This window comes from Macaca fascicularis, chromosome 8 (assembly GCF_037993035.2).
Source record: "Macaca fascicularis isolate 582-1 chromosome 8, T2T-MFA8v1.1".
NCBI lineage: Eukaryota > Metazoa > Chordata > Mammalia > Primates > Cercopithecidae > Macaca > Macaca fascicularis.
In genome coordinates this window covers 70,785,037-70,803,648 of record NC_088382.1, presented here as the reverse complement: position 1 = coordinate 70,803,648, position 18,612 = coordinate 70,785,037, and the positions used below count along the sequence as shown (strand labels likewise).

Below are 18,612 nucleotides of genomic sequence, written 5' to 3'. Positions count from 1 at the left end.
TTTGGGGGTGGGGAGACAGACTGCTTTGCTGGAGTGAGCCTTTCTTTGGCGGTCACTCTTTGATATGAGTCCCATCTCCTGTGGGTCTACAGGAGCAGGGCAGAAGGGAATGTACCAGGAGCTGAGTGAAACCCTGAAGAAACTCACTTTTGCCGCTTCTCAGATATAATAGCTTCCCTTTCCGCTTCCAGAGCTCTCACTTCCTCTCGAGGCCGCCGTCTGCGCCGGTCAGTCTTCATTAGGGCCTCTTGCCTCATCTGTTGCCTTTTATAGCTGCGCTGATAGGCAGTAATGAGCCGGCGCAGACGTGTAGTCAGGGTTGAAGTGTTAGGCCAGTAAAGTTGGCCTAACTCAGCATTACTCTCACTGTGCTTGCCTGCGGAAGTAGAAAAACATTTTTGAAATGTGTAGCTGAAATCTTGCAACACACAGAGTATTCCAACAAAACAGGATGACTTGTTAAGATTCAAATGACAGTGTGGGTAAGGGCATCTCAGTGCCCTCATTTTAAAAATATAAATAAGTAATAACATTTGCTTGGAACGTATACACTTATTTCTTTTTTAATTCCTTAGAGGGGGTGAAAACATTATTTATTAGTCCTACATAAAGAAACACACTTTACAGCATAAACTTCCTTATAAGGTACTCTCCTCTAATGTATGTGCAATAATCATCTTGAGTATAAAAAATAACTGCATAATTGTTGTGTAATGATTTTATTCGGTAAAAGGTCAATATTCTAAATAAACTGAAAATATTTTAGGTAAATGCAGAGCAAATTCTCTATTCCCAAGAGTTATAGTTTAGATACTTAAAATTTTTCACTAATTAGTGTAAAATATAAATCAGCTAATTATCATCAAAGAAACAGTTATCCTAGCTAAGAAATTCAATGTAATGAAAACACAACCATTAACAAGAATTAAAATGATTCACAAAACAGGTCAGTGTAGAAGAAACAAGGTGTTAAGACACTGCCATTGTGAAGCAGGACAGTCCCTACCACATGAACAATGACTGCTCAGCTGCACGAGCTTTTCTGGGGCCTTACCTGTGGCATGTATTTCCATGGATTCTTCCTTATCCTCTGGAGGAGAATTTGCAAATTCCTTGAAAGCAAAGAAACAGAATGACTTTAATTTGGGGTCTCATTTTTGTTTGTCTTTTAAAGAAAAGGTCATTATCTATAAAGTTTAACAAGTCTTATATGGGCATATAATATTTAATGGAGCTATAAAAGCCAATATACTCAAGTTCATACATCTATTTCATCTTTGAATGGTGTTCTGGTTGGTTTATATTCTGGGTCTTCATCTTCTCTATCAAATTCTCCCCTATGTAAAACAAACATAAAAATTGTTCGAATGATACTGATAAGCAAGAGAGGGAAGGGGGGGTGGGTAGGAAAGAGTAACAATCTATCCAGTGCTACTTTTAATTATGGGTTTGACATCAAAAGCAACTCTATCAGTATTTAAAACATGCAGCCGTGGCAGGGTGGTGGAGGAGGTCTGGAGAGGTCGGGGGAAATGACATTTGGAAAAGAAAAACAAGTTTCAGATTATCAAGATAATGTATATCCTTTAAACAGTCATTACAACACACAAATAGAGTAGACTGGTAAACAGCACTTGAACTTCAAATCTGACACAATACAGTGTGTAGTGCAGGGTAAGAACTGAGCGCTGCCAATAGATGTGAAACTGACATAAAGTTTATTCAAATTTTAAAATGTCCTTCTTACCCGTCACCACCATCTGCTAGCATGTCTGTTCCTCTTTGCTCGGCAGCTATGGCCTTGGCATCAGGCATACCAACTCGTTCCAGAAAGCACAGTGCGGGGTCAGCTCGCATGGAGTTGTACTTCTCATAGCCTGTGCCGTGCCCATCCGTGCACGGAAAACACACAGAAACAAAGAAAGGCCCCATCACAGGCAAAATCACAACACTGCCACAACACAAGTTTGTTTCTCAGTCAAGGTTAGCATCTATGTTGAATCTAAGTGGACCTTGTTTTAGTAGAGGATACTATGGAATGCTCCTTCTAGGGAAGGTACTGGGGGCCAAGTTACACCTCAGGGATATTATCAGAATTACCACAAACACTAATAGAAAAACAGGTTCAGAATAACTGCAAGATGCCTGGGAGGATTTCTGAACCTATTTTCCCCCAGATCTAATTTTGCTTGACATTTAGAAGGCTTCGCAATGTTCCTTTATGACCTCTGCAGGGGTGCGCTGAGTCCACCCCCATCCACCCTGTGAATAGCATCAGTCCTGCAGGAACTCGCATGGCTGGCTGAAAAATCCCCATATACGTAAGGCCAGCGAACCTGTCTTATTAGGTTTAGGATGATGCATGTCAGTAAGATGACACTGTTCCCTCTATGGTTTTCAAACTGCAATTTGCTTTTTGACTGCCCAAGTTGACTAGATGGAAAATGGCAGATCCCAACAGTGCACTGCGGGAAAATGATTTTGAGGCTGAGCTCACAAAACGCGGCTGCAGTACATAGGCAGAACAGCACAATTCAATTAGGATGTGTACTACAACACACTGCTCCTAACTGCTGTAGAGCCGCAAGCCAAACTGTAATCATGAAAGGTTTTATAAGCCATCATTCTCCCCTTTAGTCAGGCTGGGCTGCTGAGAATACCTCCACGACCTCCAGAGAATTGGGATTATAATCAGGAATCGCTCACTGTATATATCATGCCAGTTCTGCATCCCCAGCCTTTCAAAGTTAACAAGGCTGCATCCCACTCAGGGGAGCCACGAGTTCTCAGCACTGACATTTGTGAAATATTGCTTGGAACAAAGCCCAGGAGGCACTTGTACAGATTAATAGCAGAGGTTAAGCCCACCGTCCACTTTGACACTGGTTGGCAGAGTTAGCAAGGGAAGCCATGCTGGAAGCAAAGTTTAGGGAGAGCTATAGTACAACTTGGCTATTATTAAAACAAATATGGTTTGGGTTTTATTTACAGCCAAGAAAGAAATGTTTTCTTCTCAAATGCTCAACAAACATTCAAAAACAGCATCTGATATTTACAGTTCATATTAGATTTTTAGTACAGAAAAATGGTAGACGCCAAGAGTCCTTTGGAACTATCCTCATTAATATTATGACTTTGGAAAAGAGTATGTAAAGAGTTCTAAATAAAGACCAAGCCATACAGTCGAGACGTATTCAAACAGAAACGTCACTTACCATGTTTGAACACTCCAATTAAGAGGGATTTGTCTGCTTCCTTATCCCACCAATCTGCAGGAACTTCAGCATGGAAAGGTTCAGGGATCCACACATCGGCTTCACTGAAAGACAACATTTATAAGAAATATTAGTATTAAAAAAGAATTCCAAGTAATGAATGTGATACACGGCTCACGTGCCCTCTCTCCCACAATAAACATCTGAGCATGGTGGGGAGGTATCAGCAAAGGTAAAAAGAAAGGGCATGAGTCAGTAGCCCTCTGCTATGACCAGAAAGAACTTTATCACATGGTATCCCATTTTAAGGGTCATCTCAGAACACCAGTGCTTTAGTTCGCACCTCTTTACACTACAAACATAAATACAAACAGCCTTTTCCTGATTCTCATCACATCCCCAAGCAGGAAGGACAAATACCGCATTCAAGATGCAAAAAAGGAGATGGGTTACTAGTGGTTTACGAATGTTCTGAAACACAATCCATGATGTTTTCCGGCTACCCAGATTATCTCACTGAGGTTGAGTACAAACGTGAGCTCGCACTAACCTTGAGTCAGCACCCTCTAAGATCTTATCTGCCTGGTCTCCTATCACTTCTTGTCTTAGGTAGTACAGCATGCGGACACGCAGCAGGACCCTGGAGAGGAAGACAGAGGGGGGAAAAAGTTCTTAACTTCAGGACTGTTTGCCAACAGTGGCTTTTGGCAGCTGCTGCTGTTCATCCATCATCCTGCCAAGGCTGATTAGCCATGCTGTATGGTAGGCTTGAAGCGTGACAGATGGTGGCACATAATCACCTCTGTGTGGTGCTTTCTGCTGGCTTCCAACAGGCCTGCCTGGCAACCGCTCACACTGCACAGAGAGGGCCCAAGCTCAGCCCAGCCCAGGCGCACTTCATTTAGTTCTACCTAGTGCAGCTTGTGAAGTTTAGACACGTACCCTACCATTGCCTCTGAAGTATTGAAGCAAGTTTGTAAACAACTGAGCAGATGGCTTTCAGTAACTGTTCTGCTTCATTATCTCATAAAATTTCCTCAGCTGCTGCCTTAATACCATTTTTGGAAGCACATCAGAAGTTGTAGGAATAAACGAGATATAAAATCTGGTTTTACTACCTTACAATAAACCCTCAATATGGAATGTCAGGTTTTTCAGATTATACAACTTTGCTTCCGAGAAAAGAAGATGGCGACAGGGTTGGGTAGAAGGTGTGTCCTTGCTCTTCTCCTGTATGAAATACTATGTTAGACATTTTTATTCCTTCTAGTTTTTTGTACCTGGGAACTTAAGTTGTAGTAGCTTGAAAAAAAAATTAGAAAATTAAAATGTGTCCAATTCATTGACATTCTTAATCATTCTCAAGAAATCGATTTTTTAAAATGCTTGGAATTCTAGGAACTAGATTTTCAATCCTGCTTGGAGTTCCTCAATGGCTAAAACATAATTCTTTCAAGAAAGTCCACCTGGTAAGTCCCAAAAGCCAGTGTCTACCAAAGCTAGTATCCCCTGCTGGACAGCCCTGGTGTGCATTGGGGACTGACAGGTGAATCGTGGCCTTCTTGGCCATGAGTACATGATAATACAAATGTTATTTCCCCAGCTGAGTAATCCCATCATGTACTTGTACAGCACTTTACAACCAATGTCTCACACTTACACTAGCCCTTTTGATCTTCACAACAACCCTATGATGAAGCAGGGCAAGTTATAATTTCCACTTTCAAATGGGAAAACTGATGGTAGCAGAAGATAAGTGACAAATCCAAGGCCACAGAGTTACCTTGCACGTGGGACAATTGGAACTAGGTCTTCAGGCTCTACTACACCACGCTGTTTTCAGGGTGTGGAAACTGTCCCTAAAACTTCAAAATAACAACTAGGATTCACCACAACAGACAACTCCCGATCACACATCAACAGATGCTCCCCAATAGGCCTTCCCCCAACCACGAGCCTACTCATGGCCAGCATGGGCTCTGGATAGGTCAAGCATGAGCTTGTAAATCCCTGAAGAGACTCACTTTGGATAACTCATTTCTATGTCTTTAGATTTTTTTTCTCTTGTGAACTCATGAGATTAAACATTAACTGTGCCATACTGAACAGACATTTTCTAAGAGTGTGAGTGGGGTAGGATTTTAGGAAGCACTTTTATGCCACAGCAGTAACCACCAAGTTTCTGAGATACCAAAAGGGTTGGAGGTAATGGTTCTGAAGATGCCTTGGAGCCTCACCACAGCTCTGAGGAGCAGAGAAGACTTCCGAGCTGAGGCTGCCCTCATCTACTTGGGTTCAAACCTGGTTCTGCCCCTTAACTAGCTGAGGGTCCTTGAGGAGGTTACTCAACTTTAGTCTCAGTTTCCTTGTCAGTTAAATGGGGATAAAAGTCATACTAATCTTAGACAACTCAAACAGATAAGCCATACAAAGCGCTTGGCACGCTGCCAGTATTATGTGCTCAGACTTTGTTGCTGCTACTTTTACAAAGAGAAATGCATACTTATTTACATCCTGCCTCATCCAGCTGAGATCTTGCTGCCGAGGTCTACTGGACTCACCAGGAAAGTGAGTCCTCAAGAGGCTGAATAACTTGCTCAAGGTCACACGAAGCTAGGACATAGAGCTGATCAGTAGCATTGTTGCCTGAACTAGTGATATGGAAAAACGCATATTCAGAATAAGGAAACAACATATGCAGATGTTAGTTTAATAGGAACTGTTAACAGAACTCCAAGCAATGAAATAAATTTAGGTTCAATATTCTTCAATTATCTATAATCAGTTTTTGGAAATAAAGGTAAGAAATATGATTCTAAGCTCATAGGCAGAAAAAATGGACCCAGCAACTGAGGTAATATTAAGCAAAAAATAATACATGAACTCCCCAGTCCTCCCTCCACTGTACGCAGTTAGTTGAAGGTGGGATCATATAACGCTGACTACAATTATCTAACAGATACTGGTTAAAAACCAGTCCTCTACAATGTTCATAGCACCATTATTCACAACAGCCATGATAACCAGCCCAAGTGTCTGTCAACAGATGACTGGGACAAACGAAACGTGGCATATACACACAATGGAATACTATTCAGCCATAAACAGGAATGAAATTCTGATACCGTAACACAAATGAACCTTGAAAATATTAAGTGAAGTAAGCCAGGCACAGAAGGACAAATAATCTGTGATTCCCCTTAGGAGACATATAGGACAGACAAACTAATAGAAACAGAAAATAGAATGGTGATTGCCAGGGGCCAGGCAAGTTACTGTTTAATTGATACAGTATTTACATTTGGGATGATGGAAACATTTCAGGTACAGTATTTTGAGTGTAAATAATGCCAACGGATTGATCACTTATAAACGGTAAAAATGGTAAATGTTGTGTTGTGTATCTTACCATGTTAAAAAATAATCAGTCACCTAAACGTATGCTCTCCTGTAACTTGACACCACATTTCAAGAAAAATGGTAAGGCTGTGCAAAGGCAACAACTACACCATTTAAAAGTCTTAATAACAGAGCTGTCCCTCCATATCCACAGGAGTATGGTTCCAGGACACCCCTCAGACACCAAGATCCGCAGATGCTCAGGTCCCTCAGTTGGCCCTCCAAATCTGCGAGTTCTGCATCTGCAGACGTGAAGGGCCGACTGCATGCATTTTTTAAAGAATAAAAAGGGAATTAAACTCTCCAGGTCCACCCTCTAATAACATACTTGTTACAGTGATGCTTCAGGTGTTTCTTGTAGCTGTCCTCCTGGAACAGGGCATCTGGGTTGCAGCTGGCCAGCCAGTCGGCATCCTGTACCACCGGCTGTGTGCTCTGGGCTTTCACCTTCTTTCCCTTCCTTCCCCTTGGCACAGGGGCTGATAAACCTAGAATCACCATAATAATAATAATAGAAGCCTTTTACATTCCAATTATAGTGTCAATGGCAGAGAGGCAGGGAATGCACGAGGCAGGGAAATATGGGGTGTATGTCACATCTCTTTATCAACAGTGTGTCACGAAGGATCCTGATGGCTTTGTGACCTTGTAGCACAAACAACATGGCAGAAACCTACCAGAATGGTTGACCAAGGCTCGAGTCTGGCCATCCGCTGTGGGTGTGATCAGATCCCAGATGAAGCTTTTGATATTCTCATCGCCTTTGTAATGATTAAGACAGTATACCAGGATGGTTCTGCAGATAGTTTCGACATCTTGCTCAGTGAGCTGGCGTTTATAGCGTCCGTGGGAAAGAATGTCTGTCCACCGTCCCCAACTGCAAAGCAAATATTCAGCATGCAGAGGTCTCTGTGAGTTTTGATTTACGGCTTTACTTTAACAGTCAGGTAGCAGTGTTGGGAAATCCTGGGTCAAAACTAGCAACAATTCACGCTGGATGACAGGAAAGCAATCCAGGGTGCAAGAGTTAAAAATACTCCCTTACACAGCAAGCTGCCCCTCAGTTCACTGCTCCTAAGCACAGGAGTTGAACTGCCACAAGAATAACCCCCACAAAGCTAACCTTGGCTTTTCCAGGTACATGCAGGCTGCAACAGTGCAATTTTCAGGACATGAGTTCAACCGAGGGCCTGGAAATTACGGACTTTGCTTCATACTGTCATGATTAGTACATTTTGATGTTGACCAACCATCTGAGATAAAAGGCAACTCAAGATAAAAGGTGTGACTACCCCAAAATCAAGGATGTGATGCTGAGCAGTATATGGCTGCATCGACCCACCTCTAAGGGGATGCCACAGTCACTGGTGAAAGGTTCTGGAAAGTTCTGAGGTTCCTTTTGAAACGGGGAGTAATAACCCCAAGCATAAGAACCCTCACAGGCAAGATGTTCTGCCAACCCTCAGATCCTCATGAGAAATGAGTGGGAGAAAGGGCTATGGACAGAAAACAGAAGCAAACAGACAACATGCCATGGGGCCTGACTGCCTGTTTCGTGTTATAATCCCAGACTAAACAGTGCTGTGCTGTTTCATCTGGGAGCTGTGGGGTAAGACCACACAACAAATAGGTACGGGGGCAGGCAGCAGTAGGTGCTGTCTGAGCCATGTCTTCTCCCAGGCCACAGCAGACTGAGCCACCAAGGCAGTGCTCATGGTATGAACAGCCCCTCCGCTGCAGACTGAGAGTTGTGTCTGGAGCAGAGAGCAGCTCACATCCTCCCTCAGGCCCTGCTTCTCACCCTGACTTGGTCTCTTGTCACTCCCTGGTCCTCTCTGGCTCCTGTGAACTTCTTGAAGTTTCTCCAACCACAAGGCTAGCTCTCACTGATGGCCTTGGAACACACTGCTCTGTCTGCTGGGATCTTACTTCCCTTCCCTACCCAAATCCCAGCACTCCCTCTTACCCTGGCTGATTTGTGATATCCACCAAGTCACAGGCTGTGTGACTTTTTGTGGAATTCCTCCTTTCACTCCTCCTAACCCCAGAGGTGGGGAGACAACACTGGAGCTGTGTCTTAACAGTGAGCTGACAGGCTCTATGCTCCACAGCAGAGTGCTTCCTTGTCACAGTCTGCACCACTTCTGCTTGCTCACCTGCCTGCCTAAGCCATGACTGTTTTGCTCAGAGCTCCACCCCAAGTGACTGAGAGGATCCTAGACAGTGACCAGCACATAGGTGTTCAGTACATAGTGACGACTATGGGAAGAGGGAAGGACCTGACTGAAAGACAATCTGTGCTAAGCACACTTCTTAGCTGTAGGAGTTATTTATGTGTTCCATTCCTAAAGTTACCCACAGAACTCTCAAATCGGATGACTGTGCTGAAACATGGCAGCAGGTGAGGGTAGCAAAAGGCTTTTGGGGGGCAGGGTGTGAGTCTCTGCCCCATGTAAGAAGAGACAAGAGAGGATGCCCAGCTTGCACAGATAATGAGGATGGACTTCTGATGAACAAGCATTTATCAGCACTATGTGTCTGCTCACACTGCACTACGCACTGAGGGCACAAAGAAGGAGCCTCCATCCTCAAGGAGCTGCAAACAGAATCTAGCAAAAGAGGGAGGTGACTCAAAAATCGTAAACAACATGATGAGTGTGATGGGAAGTATAGGCCAGACTCGGTTGCAGAGCACAAGCTGATGCCTGCATCGGACACCCACAGAGAGCAGAAGGGAGGCAGGTCACCTCCCAGTGGAGGTGCACGTGGGGGGTCCTCTAGGCAGTGGGAAGAGCTTGTGCAAAGACACAGATGAGATGGAGCGTGGCACATTGAAGGAGATGAAGCCGTCTGTCCTAACAGAAGCTTGTACTGCCCATGGGAAAGAACCAACAGAAGACAAGGGCCTAGAAGAGCTCTGGATGCCATGTCAGCATATGTTTGTGTTTACTCTGAAACTAATGGTAATCCATTGGAAGAAATCATCCAAGACAGGACGTCATCAGATCTGTAGAAAGGTTACTCTAGTAGCAGTTTTTTTGTTTTGTTTTGTTTTTTTTAACAGGAGTTGCCTATAGTCCCACAATCTGTTAGAGAACTCTTATTGACCGATTCAGATACTTACTGAGCACCCTGCCATTTGAAGTACTGCTTCGGGCGCCACAGTGATTCAGAGATAAATTAGACATGGATCCTGCCTTTCAGAAACTTGTAGTCCAGCAGGAAAAATACAACACTTTCACAAAGTTCAAATGACCATTCATGGTTCACATGAGTTGCAAGGAAGAATTTAACAAGTGAGATTATTGCCTTTGACAATTTTTTATAAGAGAAATATTGAAAGCTTACGACAGTCACAAATTTTATGCAAAGCTTGTAAAGTGAGAAAAGATTTTGTAATTTTGACACTTTGTTCTTATTAATAATCAACATGTAAATCTGGATCTGGCATAATTCCTTAAGGTACACACAAGCACCCTAACTTCAGGTGACCTCTGAATCCAGAAGCATCTGAACAACTTAGATTATGTTAACCAAATGGCTCCAAAGCCCTGTAAAGTTACTGCAGAAGCATTCATTTGACTGTGCAAAGGGGTGTCACACAAATTCGAACACAAATATAGCTCTATACCAGTTGGGAATTCTAACTATCGTTAGAACAAAATTCCATCTTACGTAGTGAGTCCTACTTACCCATAGACAAGCAGATTCTTCTCCACCCTGAAACACTCACTCCTTGCATAGCCCTGTGACTTATCCTGGGGGCGCCGTGGCTTTGCGCAGGGCTTTTCTTCAGAATCACTTTCCAAGTCTGAGAACTCCATCAGCTCATCTTCCTTCACTGCACTGTAGAGCCTGGTCTGCTTTCTCACTCTTGGAGTATCAATAACCAGGTTGTTCTAACAAAAGAGGAGATACATTTGAAATTTCTGAAAGAGTGGCTCTTGGTTTAGATCAGATAGGTGTTTGAATGGGACTTCTTACTCACCCTCCCATTTAAGGCATCAATATCCAATTCAGCCTTCTTAGCCCACTTTTGCCAGAAATTTGGATCATCCAAGGAAATATCTGTCCTATTTCCAGATGCAACAAAACTGGCCTACAGAGAAAAAAGAAACACATTACTTTGAGAGGTTTTTCTCAGAAGTAGAATGTAAAGCAGCTTTTGTTTATTCATTTGCTCCAATATTGTGCGTTCCTCTACTTGTGCTAGACACTACAGTAGATGGGACTAGAATGACAGACGGGCCCTCAGGCAACTGACTGACCAGGAGCTGAGACCAAACCAAAGAATTACACTGCAGCATGATAAATGACAGGGAGCAAAGGTATAGACCAGTGCAAGTGATATACAGAGGAGGGGCCCCTAACCTGGTTCAGGCAGGGCATTGCTGGAAACTGAGAAGAAAAGGCTCTCCCATAAAATGATGCCTGAACCATTTTAAAACATTCATAAAACAGGAAAGCATGTGGACATGTTCACAGCAGAGCATGTGCCATGGCACAGAGGAGAGTAAAGGGGAAAAGGGTAGTCAGGGAAGAAGAGCCAGAGGTCGAGCTGGTGAGGGAGAGGGAAGCTAGGTGAAGCAGTGTCTTCTATGTGTTGTTAACAGAGTTTGAACTCTATCCCGAGGGAACCAGGGACTATTTGAAACTGGGAATAATCTCATTATGGACACAATCATATCTAGAGTCACAAGTTGGAAAGGTCATACCAATGCTTGGAGCATGGAGGTCAGAACACAGCAGAAGAGGCCACTGTAATAATTTACAGAAGAAATAACAAAATGGAGAAAAGAAGGTGGTTTAGAAACATATTCTTTAGGCCAGGCGTGGTGGCTCACGCCTATAATCCCAGCACTTTGGGAGGTCAAGGTGGGCAGATGGTTTGAGGTCAGGAGTTTGAGACCATCCTGGCTAACATGGTGAAACCCTGTCTCTACTAAAAATGCAAAAATTAGCCAGGCATGGTGGTGCACGCCTGTAATGCCAGGTACTCGGGAAGCTGAGGCAAGAGAATCACTTGAACCCAGGAGGAAGAGGTTACAGTGAGTCGAGATTGCGCCACTGCACTCCCACTGCACTCCCACAAAGCAAGACTCTGTCAAAAAATAAAATAAAATAAAAACAAAAAAATTTTTAAAAAAAGAAACATATTCTTTAAAAGGTAAAATTCTTGGGAAGCTGAAGGTGGAAGGTGACTTGAGCCATGTGTTCAAGTCTAGCCTGGGCAACACAGTGAGACATCATCCCTAAAAATAAAAAAGGCAAAATTAATAGAGTCAGAATCTGGGTGTATGTGAAATATGAAAGAGGAAGCCAGGAAAAACCTCAGCATCCATTTCAGGCATCTGAATGATGTCAGTCAGGTGGACAAACAGAGATGGTGGTAGGGGGAGAGACAGGGATGGTAAATTTGGCTGTGAGCTCTGAGAAAATAATCTGACATAAAGCTGAAAGATGTAAGGGAGAAGATGTGGGTCTCAAAGCCCACAGGAGAAGAGCCTTTCCAGATTGGAGGAGCTGGGATAACTGGACAGCCACATGCAAAAGGAAGGTTGGACCCCTACCTCATACCATACACAAAACTCTATTCAAATGGAATCACAGACCAAAATGTAAGAGTTAAAAACTACGAATCTTGGAATCTAAGTTACGCTAGTGAATAACATTATGCTAACTGAATGAAGCCAGACACAAAAGATCATATACCACATGATTCCATTTATATGAACTGACCACTGTCCAGAGTAGGCAAATCTGTAGAAAACATAAATCTCTGTGAGCTTGGGTTTGACAATGCACTAAAACACAAGCGATAAAAGAAAAAGATGGTAAACTGGGCTTCATTAAAATTACACGCTATTAAGAAAAGAGTAGGAGAAAATATCTGCAATCATATTAATACAGAACTTTCATACAGAACATATTTTAAGTCTGAAATATTAATAACAAGAAACTCAAAAAATGAACAAAGAACTTGAATAGAATTTTTTCCAGAGATGATCTACATCTGGCCAATAAGCACATGAAAAGATGCTCAATATCATCAGAGAAATGCAAATAAAAACAAGAGTGGGATATGACCTCACACCCATTAGAACGGCAAAAACTAAAAACTCAGATAATAAAAAGTATTGGGGAGGATATGGAGTTCCATTTCCTCCATATCCTCATCTATACTTCTTACTATTTGACTTGGAAAGAAAATAGTACAGTCACTTTAGAAAACAGTCTGGCAGTTCCTCAAAGGGTCAAACATGAAGTTAACATAGGACCCAGCAATTCTACTCCTGGTATATACTCAAGAAAAATGAAAACAAGTCTATATAAAAACTTGTACACAAATATCCATAACAACATTCTTCATAATAACCAATAGTAAAAACAACCCAGATGTCCATTATCAACAAATAAATGTGGTATACCCATAAAATGGAATACTGTTCAGCAATAAAAATGAATTACTGATTCATACTACAATATGGATGAACCTGAAAAACATTATGCTAAGCAAATGAAGTCAGACACAAAAGATCATACATCATATGATTCCATTTATGTTAACTGTCCACTGTCCAGAGAAGGCAAATCTGTAGAAAAATAAAGTAGATTCATGCTTTCCAGATATGGGAGACTAGTACGGATAGGAATAGGGAATGACTGCTAATGAGCATAAGGACCTTTCCGGGGTAATGGAAATGTTTCAAACTTAGATTGTGGTAGTATGTGCTCACGTCTGTAATATGGTAAAGGCACTGAATTGTACACTTAAGACAGGTTAACTGTATAGTCAGTTAATTACATTTCAGTAAAGCTGTTAAAAATAAAAGTACAGAGTGGGCCTTAGTGAGATGGCTAGAACAAAATGCAGGCAAAACCTCAGAAGGGGCTCTCAGGTGGAACCATTGGATGTACTCAGTGGTGACCCTGGCCAGAGCAGCTCTGATAGAGAGGCAGGGAACGGGTGCAAGCTGGAAGCTGAAAAAGCTGAAAAATAAGTAGAAAGGGAGACAGTAGAGACAGGTGGAGTAGATTACGTTTGTGTGGATTTTAGCTCTGAAAAGAGTTTATGTATGGAGACAGAGTTAAAGGGGAAAATAGTGGACAGGTGTTTTTAAAGGAGTGAGTTGATCATTCTTACAGGCTGTTTCAGAAACCAGAATCTGGGGAGAGAAGGAAGATGCCAATGGAGCAGGATCTCAGAAGTGGAGAGGATGGAGTCAAGAACACAACTGAGGGATTAGCCTCAGGAGCTGGGAAGTAGATACAAGGATGACAAGGCGAGGGCAAATACCAGTGGCAGGTACACAGAAGAGAAACCAAAGCATAAAGAAAGCTTCATGTGCCAGGGGTTCCACAGGGAGTTAATGATTAATTTGATTAATTCCCAATGCATCTTGTAAGCACTTTTACAAGGTACTTTTCACATGAACTCTGTTATGTTTCTATGGAAAACCTGGCCTCTTCAGATCGATTCACACCTTAGCAAACGTGGAACCTTTCCCTTCCGACTCAATGGTAATGGTGTGGGTTCGACGTAGGAGGATCTGATCAATATCTTCTTCACAGAATTTAGACCCTTCATCCTCCTCATCCATGAGTGCACCATAGGCCCCTTTTCGTAGAAGATCCTCTATTTCTTTCTTGGAAAGCTGTTGTACCTGTTTTAGAGAAATATTTAAAATACTCAAAATAATTTAGAATTAAAAGATTTGTAGACTAAACAAATGCCGCATTTTTCTCAAAGAGAGTAAACCTAAATTATAACAAAGGAAAGTGTTACAAAAATACACTTAAAATATTGAGGTCGAAAAATAATCAAAAGCTGAGTAATTTTTTATAATTAGTTAAATAAAGAAAAGTGCCAGAATAAATGAATGGTTTGGGCAAGGGTGGTTTTACCCCATTGGTAGCATTTTCTCTTCCACTCATAGACTGTAGCACAGCTTTATCCAGCCCCAGCTTCAAACTAGCCTTGTCAAACATTTCCCTTTCATAGGAATTTCTTGTAATCAGCCTGTAGATTTTCACAGATTTGCTCTGTCCTATTCTATGACATCTAGCCTGAGCCTGGAAGAAAAATGAAATTAATAGTTACTGCAATGAACTGAATGTTTGTCTCCCCACCAAATTCATATGCTGAAACCCTCATTCCAATTGTGATGATATTTGGAGGTGGAGCCTTAGGGAAGTAATTAGGTCATGAGGGTGGAGTCCTCACGAACGGGATTAGTGTTCATATAAAGAGACAAGAGAGCTGGCTCTCGTTAAGCTGGGTGAGGACACAGCAAGATGATGACTGTCCGTAAACCAGGAAGAGGGCCCTCACCAAGAACCTGACTCTGCTGGCACTCTGGTCTTGGACCTCCAACCTCCAGAACTGTGAGAAATAAATGTCTGCTGTTTAAGCCAACCAATTTATGGTATTTTGTTAAGGAGACCTGAGCTAAGACGGCTACCAACGAATGACAAGACTCAACTGCCAGTTATAAGACCCTATCTATGTGCCAATAAATAGAGGTGCCATTTAGAAGAAGGTTAAAACTAAAAAGTTTCTTCTCACATTATTAATCAATAAGTTACTAGTTGGTTACTTGCTCTGAGTCATAGGACACAGCCTGAGTGACAACGCAACATTAATTTATGGGTCTGACTGGGACTCTCTGTCATAGTAAGCAGAATGACTTCTTTTTTAAAGGCATCAGGACTTTCTTGTGCATTTACCTGGAGGTCATTTTGGGGATTCCAGTCTGAATCAAAGATGATGCAGGTATCAGCAGCAGTGAGGTTAATGCCTAAACCTCCTGCCCTTGTACACAGGAGGAAAACAAACCTATCAGAATCAGGTTTGGAGAATCTGTCGATAGCTGCCTGGCGGAGGTTGCCTCTTACTCGGCCGTCAATCCTTTCATATGGGTACCTAGAAATCATCAGTGTGAACAAGGAGGCCTGACACACAGCGACAACATACTTGCTCCTTTTTTAAAATTTTTATTACAATATGGAATATATATTTAAAAGACTAATATGACTTAACAGAGCTAATCTCAGAGCAAACAGGGTTTATTGGAGTTTTTTATATAATTGATTGAATGATCAACGATTAAATTTTATTTTACTTCCTCTCCAGGGAAATAGCTAAATTCTAAAAACAGCTGACACCTATAACAGTAAGATAACAAATAATTTCAATTTTAAGTAAGAAATATTCTCCCTTACTCAAATAAAGGCAATGGGGAAATAAGATTGCCTAAAAAAGTATGCAATGTCCTCCTGTAGTCATCATATAAAATAATCATGTACATCTATAGTTTTAAAAATGACATGTGATACATTTTCCCCATTCTATCCCCTTTATCATAGATACCACTTTTAGTGGACTGCTTGGAACCCTGTGAAGGTAATTTTAGATTTCCTTTTTATTATTCTGATATGGTGGCCCTCACCGTCTTTGAATGAGGTAGTCTTCCAGTATGTCCAAGCAGCGCACCATCTGGGAAAAGATAAGCACCCTGTGGCCACCAGCCTTCAGTTTTGGCAGCAGCTTGTCAATCAGCACTAGCTTGCCAGCAGCCTGGATCATTGCCTGGAGCTGAAAATCTGGAGACTCTGCATTGTGTGTTTCTTTAAACTCTTCCAAAATTTTCTCTTCAGCACCTGCAGAGATTGGACAGCATAACGTGAATACTGTAAAAGGTTTTTATTACTAAAAACAATGAACTTGCTTTCAAAACCCATTGCAAACTGTAGGAACCAGAACACCAAACTCCTGCTTATGAACAAGAATCCATCCACTTACTCATACTTGGGTCTATACAAAACTGTGGATGCACAAAAGGGATAAAAGTTTTAAGCATGACACATTGAGGCATTTAGGGGGAAAACCACATTTTTCAACAAACAAATGTTTGCTGTCTGTAAAAACGGAATTTCAACAACAGACTGTCAAGCCAGAAGTGGCAGAAACAAGCCAAGGGCCAGATACCTACAAAAAATTTGGAACCTAAATTGCTAAAGAAATGAAGAAATGTTTACTAGCTGAACATAAACACAAACAACAAAATCTGTTCCGAAATGAAAAAACAAAGGAATAGAGTCCTAACAATTACAGCGTAAGAGCAGTAGTAGTTTGGGTCTACAATTGCATATTAATATAGGCAAAGGAACTACAAAAAGAGGAATTTACTTCCAGGATAATTTCTTGGAATATCTGTTGGGGACCTAAGCATACATCTACTGTAATCTCTAAATCTCCCTCCACATTCATTCTCATCTGGTAATTTTTCCTAAGATACAAAATTCTATCTTGAACTATCCAAACCTTTTAAAATTAAAAACAAATAAACTTTTAAGTGTTTGACACAAGACTTCTATGCTTACACCCTTCTTTTCTCCCTCATAGCCCCACATGGATTTTTGCTGGTCCAAAGACTTGGGTACATTGGCAAGAGGCCTCAAGAAGATGACATCTTCCTAAGGAAAGATGCCCCACCACATCCCTGCCTGACACACGCTTATTCAGGAAGCAGCAGGCTAAGCTTCCTTCAACTGCTTAGGTGGCTTAACTAGAATTACACAGCATTGGTCTGGCCTCCTCTTGCCTCTGGGGTTAATGAGGACATAGCTGTTGTGTTCAGCTCCTTTCTCTGAGGGTGGAGGATGTGTTCAACTATTCTTTAGAAAATACACACACACACATTCATCTTAATGGGATTGTCTCCTGGACTTTAATTGTGCCAGAAACTTAAAACTACCTTCCTACCACTAGTTTTTAACATGTGAACTAACTATACACAAGATGGGGATATATAAATCTCACAGAGGCTTTAAAGGTTGGGTTAGTGGGACAGGCCACCACAGCCTCTCACATGGTACTGCTGCAACAAGCACAGATGTAACAAAAGTGCAATCCTATCTGTACTTTAAGGTTGTATGTAGAAATTACCTTATGGCACGGTCAAATGCAGAAATACAGCTTGTTAATTATTAATCAACAAATAATTTACTGAGAACAGATTAAAGTCACTTAATGTCTTCCCAAGCACTAAGGCCTTCCACAAAATACACTGACTTCCTATGAAGGGGGCCTGGTCCTCACACCTTTTTTAAAGTGAATGAAAAGGTAATATTCACAATTTTTCTTTATGGAAAATAAATGTAAGAGTAAAGAGCAAAATGCTGTTTAAGAGCATTAGCAAGAATGTTCTTGAATAAAGTTAAATATTTTTTAAAACATGAAATTTAGAAACCCAGGTTCTAGATTCAGGACAAGCCCCTCAAGAGACAGGGGAAACAGATTTAAGTGCACATGTTACATTAGGTCTCTTTCGAGTGTGTTCTTGTACAATATACCATAAGCTCTGAAATTCAGAAATAAATTTTACTCTTACGTTATCTGGTCAACTATGTTTTGTCCATACTAAGTTAAAATCCACAATAATATAAATATAGTATTTTAGCCATTTAAAACAAATTAATGGCCAATGAATATTTTTCAAAAAGAAAATAATCATTTTGACAAAATAAACATCAGATATGTTTGAGTTTCAGTTAAAAATTTTTTAATATAAATAATTCGGTCAAATTTGCAGAGAAATTTAATTTTAAATTTATTCAGAGAGTAAAAAAATAATTTTTGCCTTTTTTATACCACCAAAAAGAATAGTCCAAAAAAAAAATCCATTCTTTCTTACCTGACAAAAGCTACTGCTGAATTAATTAATTCAGCTCTTTGTTATGAATTCAGGTTCTTACAACTGGCAGCCAGTTTATACTAATAATATTTCATTCAAAAATAGTATCAGCAAACATCTTTCCTATACGATTGTCTTGACATTTTATTGTCGCAACATTGAAGGAAAGAGGGTGGGAAGAGTGTTGCGGAGGAAGGCAACTGCTACCTTCTGACATCATAGCTAAATTTTCAAGATTACCAATTAACGTTTGATACCCAATTTGTAAACATCAATCCAAAAATTAACTGGAAATGGGTTAT

The 18,612-nt window shown here is 41.2% G+C and overlaps 1 protein-coding gene across 13 annotated transcripts in view; it reads right to left on the bottom strand.

Annotated features, from left to right (window-relative positions):
• The window catches only part of CHD7 (chromodomain helicase DNA binding protein 7), a 188,502-nt gene that overhangs the window by 14,646 nt on the left and 155,244 nt on the right, over positions 1-18,612 (bottom strand). For all 13 annotated transcript variants that reach the window (XM_045398308.3, XM_073998839.1, XM_045398306.3 and 10 more), the window contains 14 exons: positions 16,064-16,274; positions 15,342-15,537; positions 14,520-14,687; positions 14,099-14,278; positions 10,603-10,713; positions 10,308-10,513; positions 7,292-7,491; positions 6,943-7,102; positions 3,766-3,855; positions 3,216-3,319; positions 1,748-1,877; positions 1,265-1,337; positions 1,055-1,112; positions 148-376 (listed from right to left, as the gene is read on the bottom strand). In XM_045398308.3, coding sequence (XP_045254243.1) covers positions 148-376; positions 1,055-1,112; positions 1,265-1,337; positions 1,748-1,877; positions 3,216-3,319; positions 3,766-3,855; positions 6,943-7,102; positions 7,292-7,491; positions 10,308-10,513; positions 10,603-10,713; positions 14,099-14,278; positions 14,520-14,687; positions 15,342-15,537; positions 16,064-16,274 — 2,116 coding nt within the window. The remainder of the gene's footprint in view (positions 1-147; positions 377-1,054; positions 1,113-1,264; positions 1,338-1,747; positions 1,878-3,215; positions 3,320-3,765; positions 3,856-6,942; positions 7,103-7,291; positions 7,492-10,307; positions 10,514-10,602; positions 10,714-14,098; positions 14,279-14,519; positions 14,688-15,341; positions 15,538-16,063; positions 16,275-18,612) is intronic.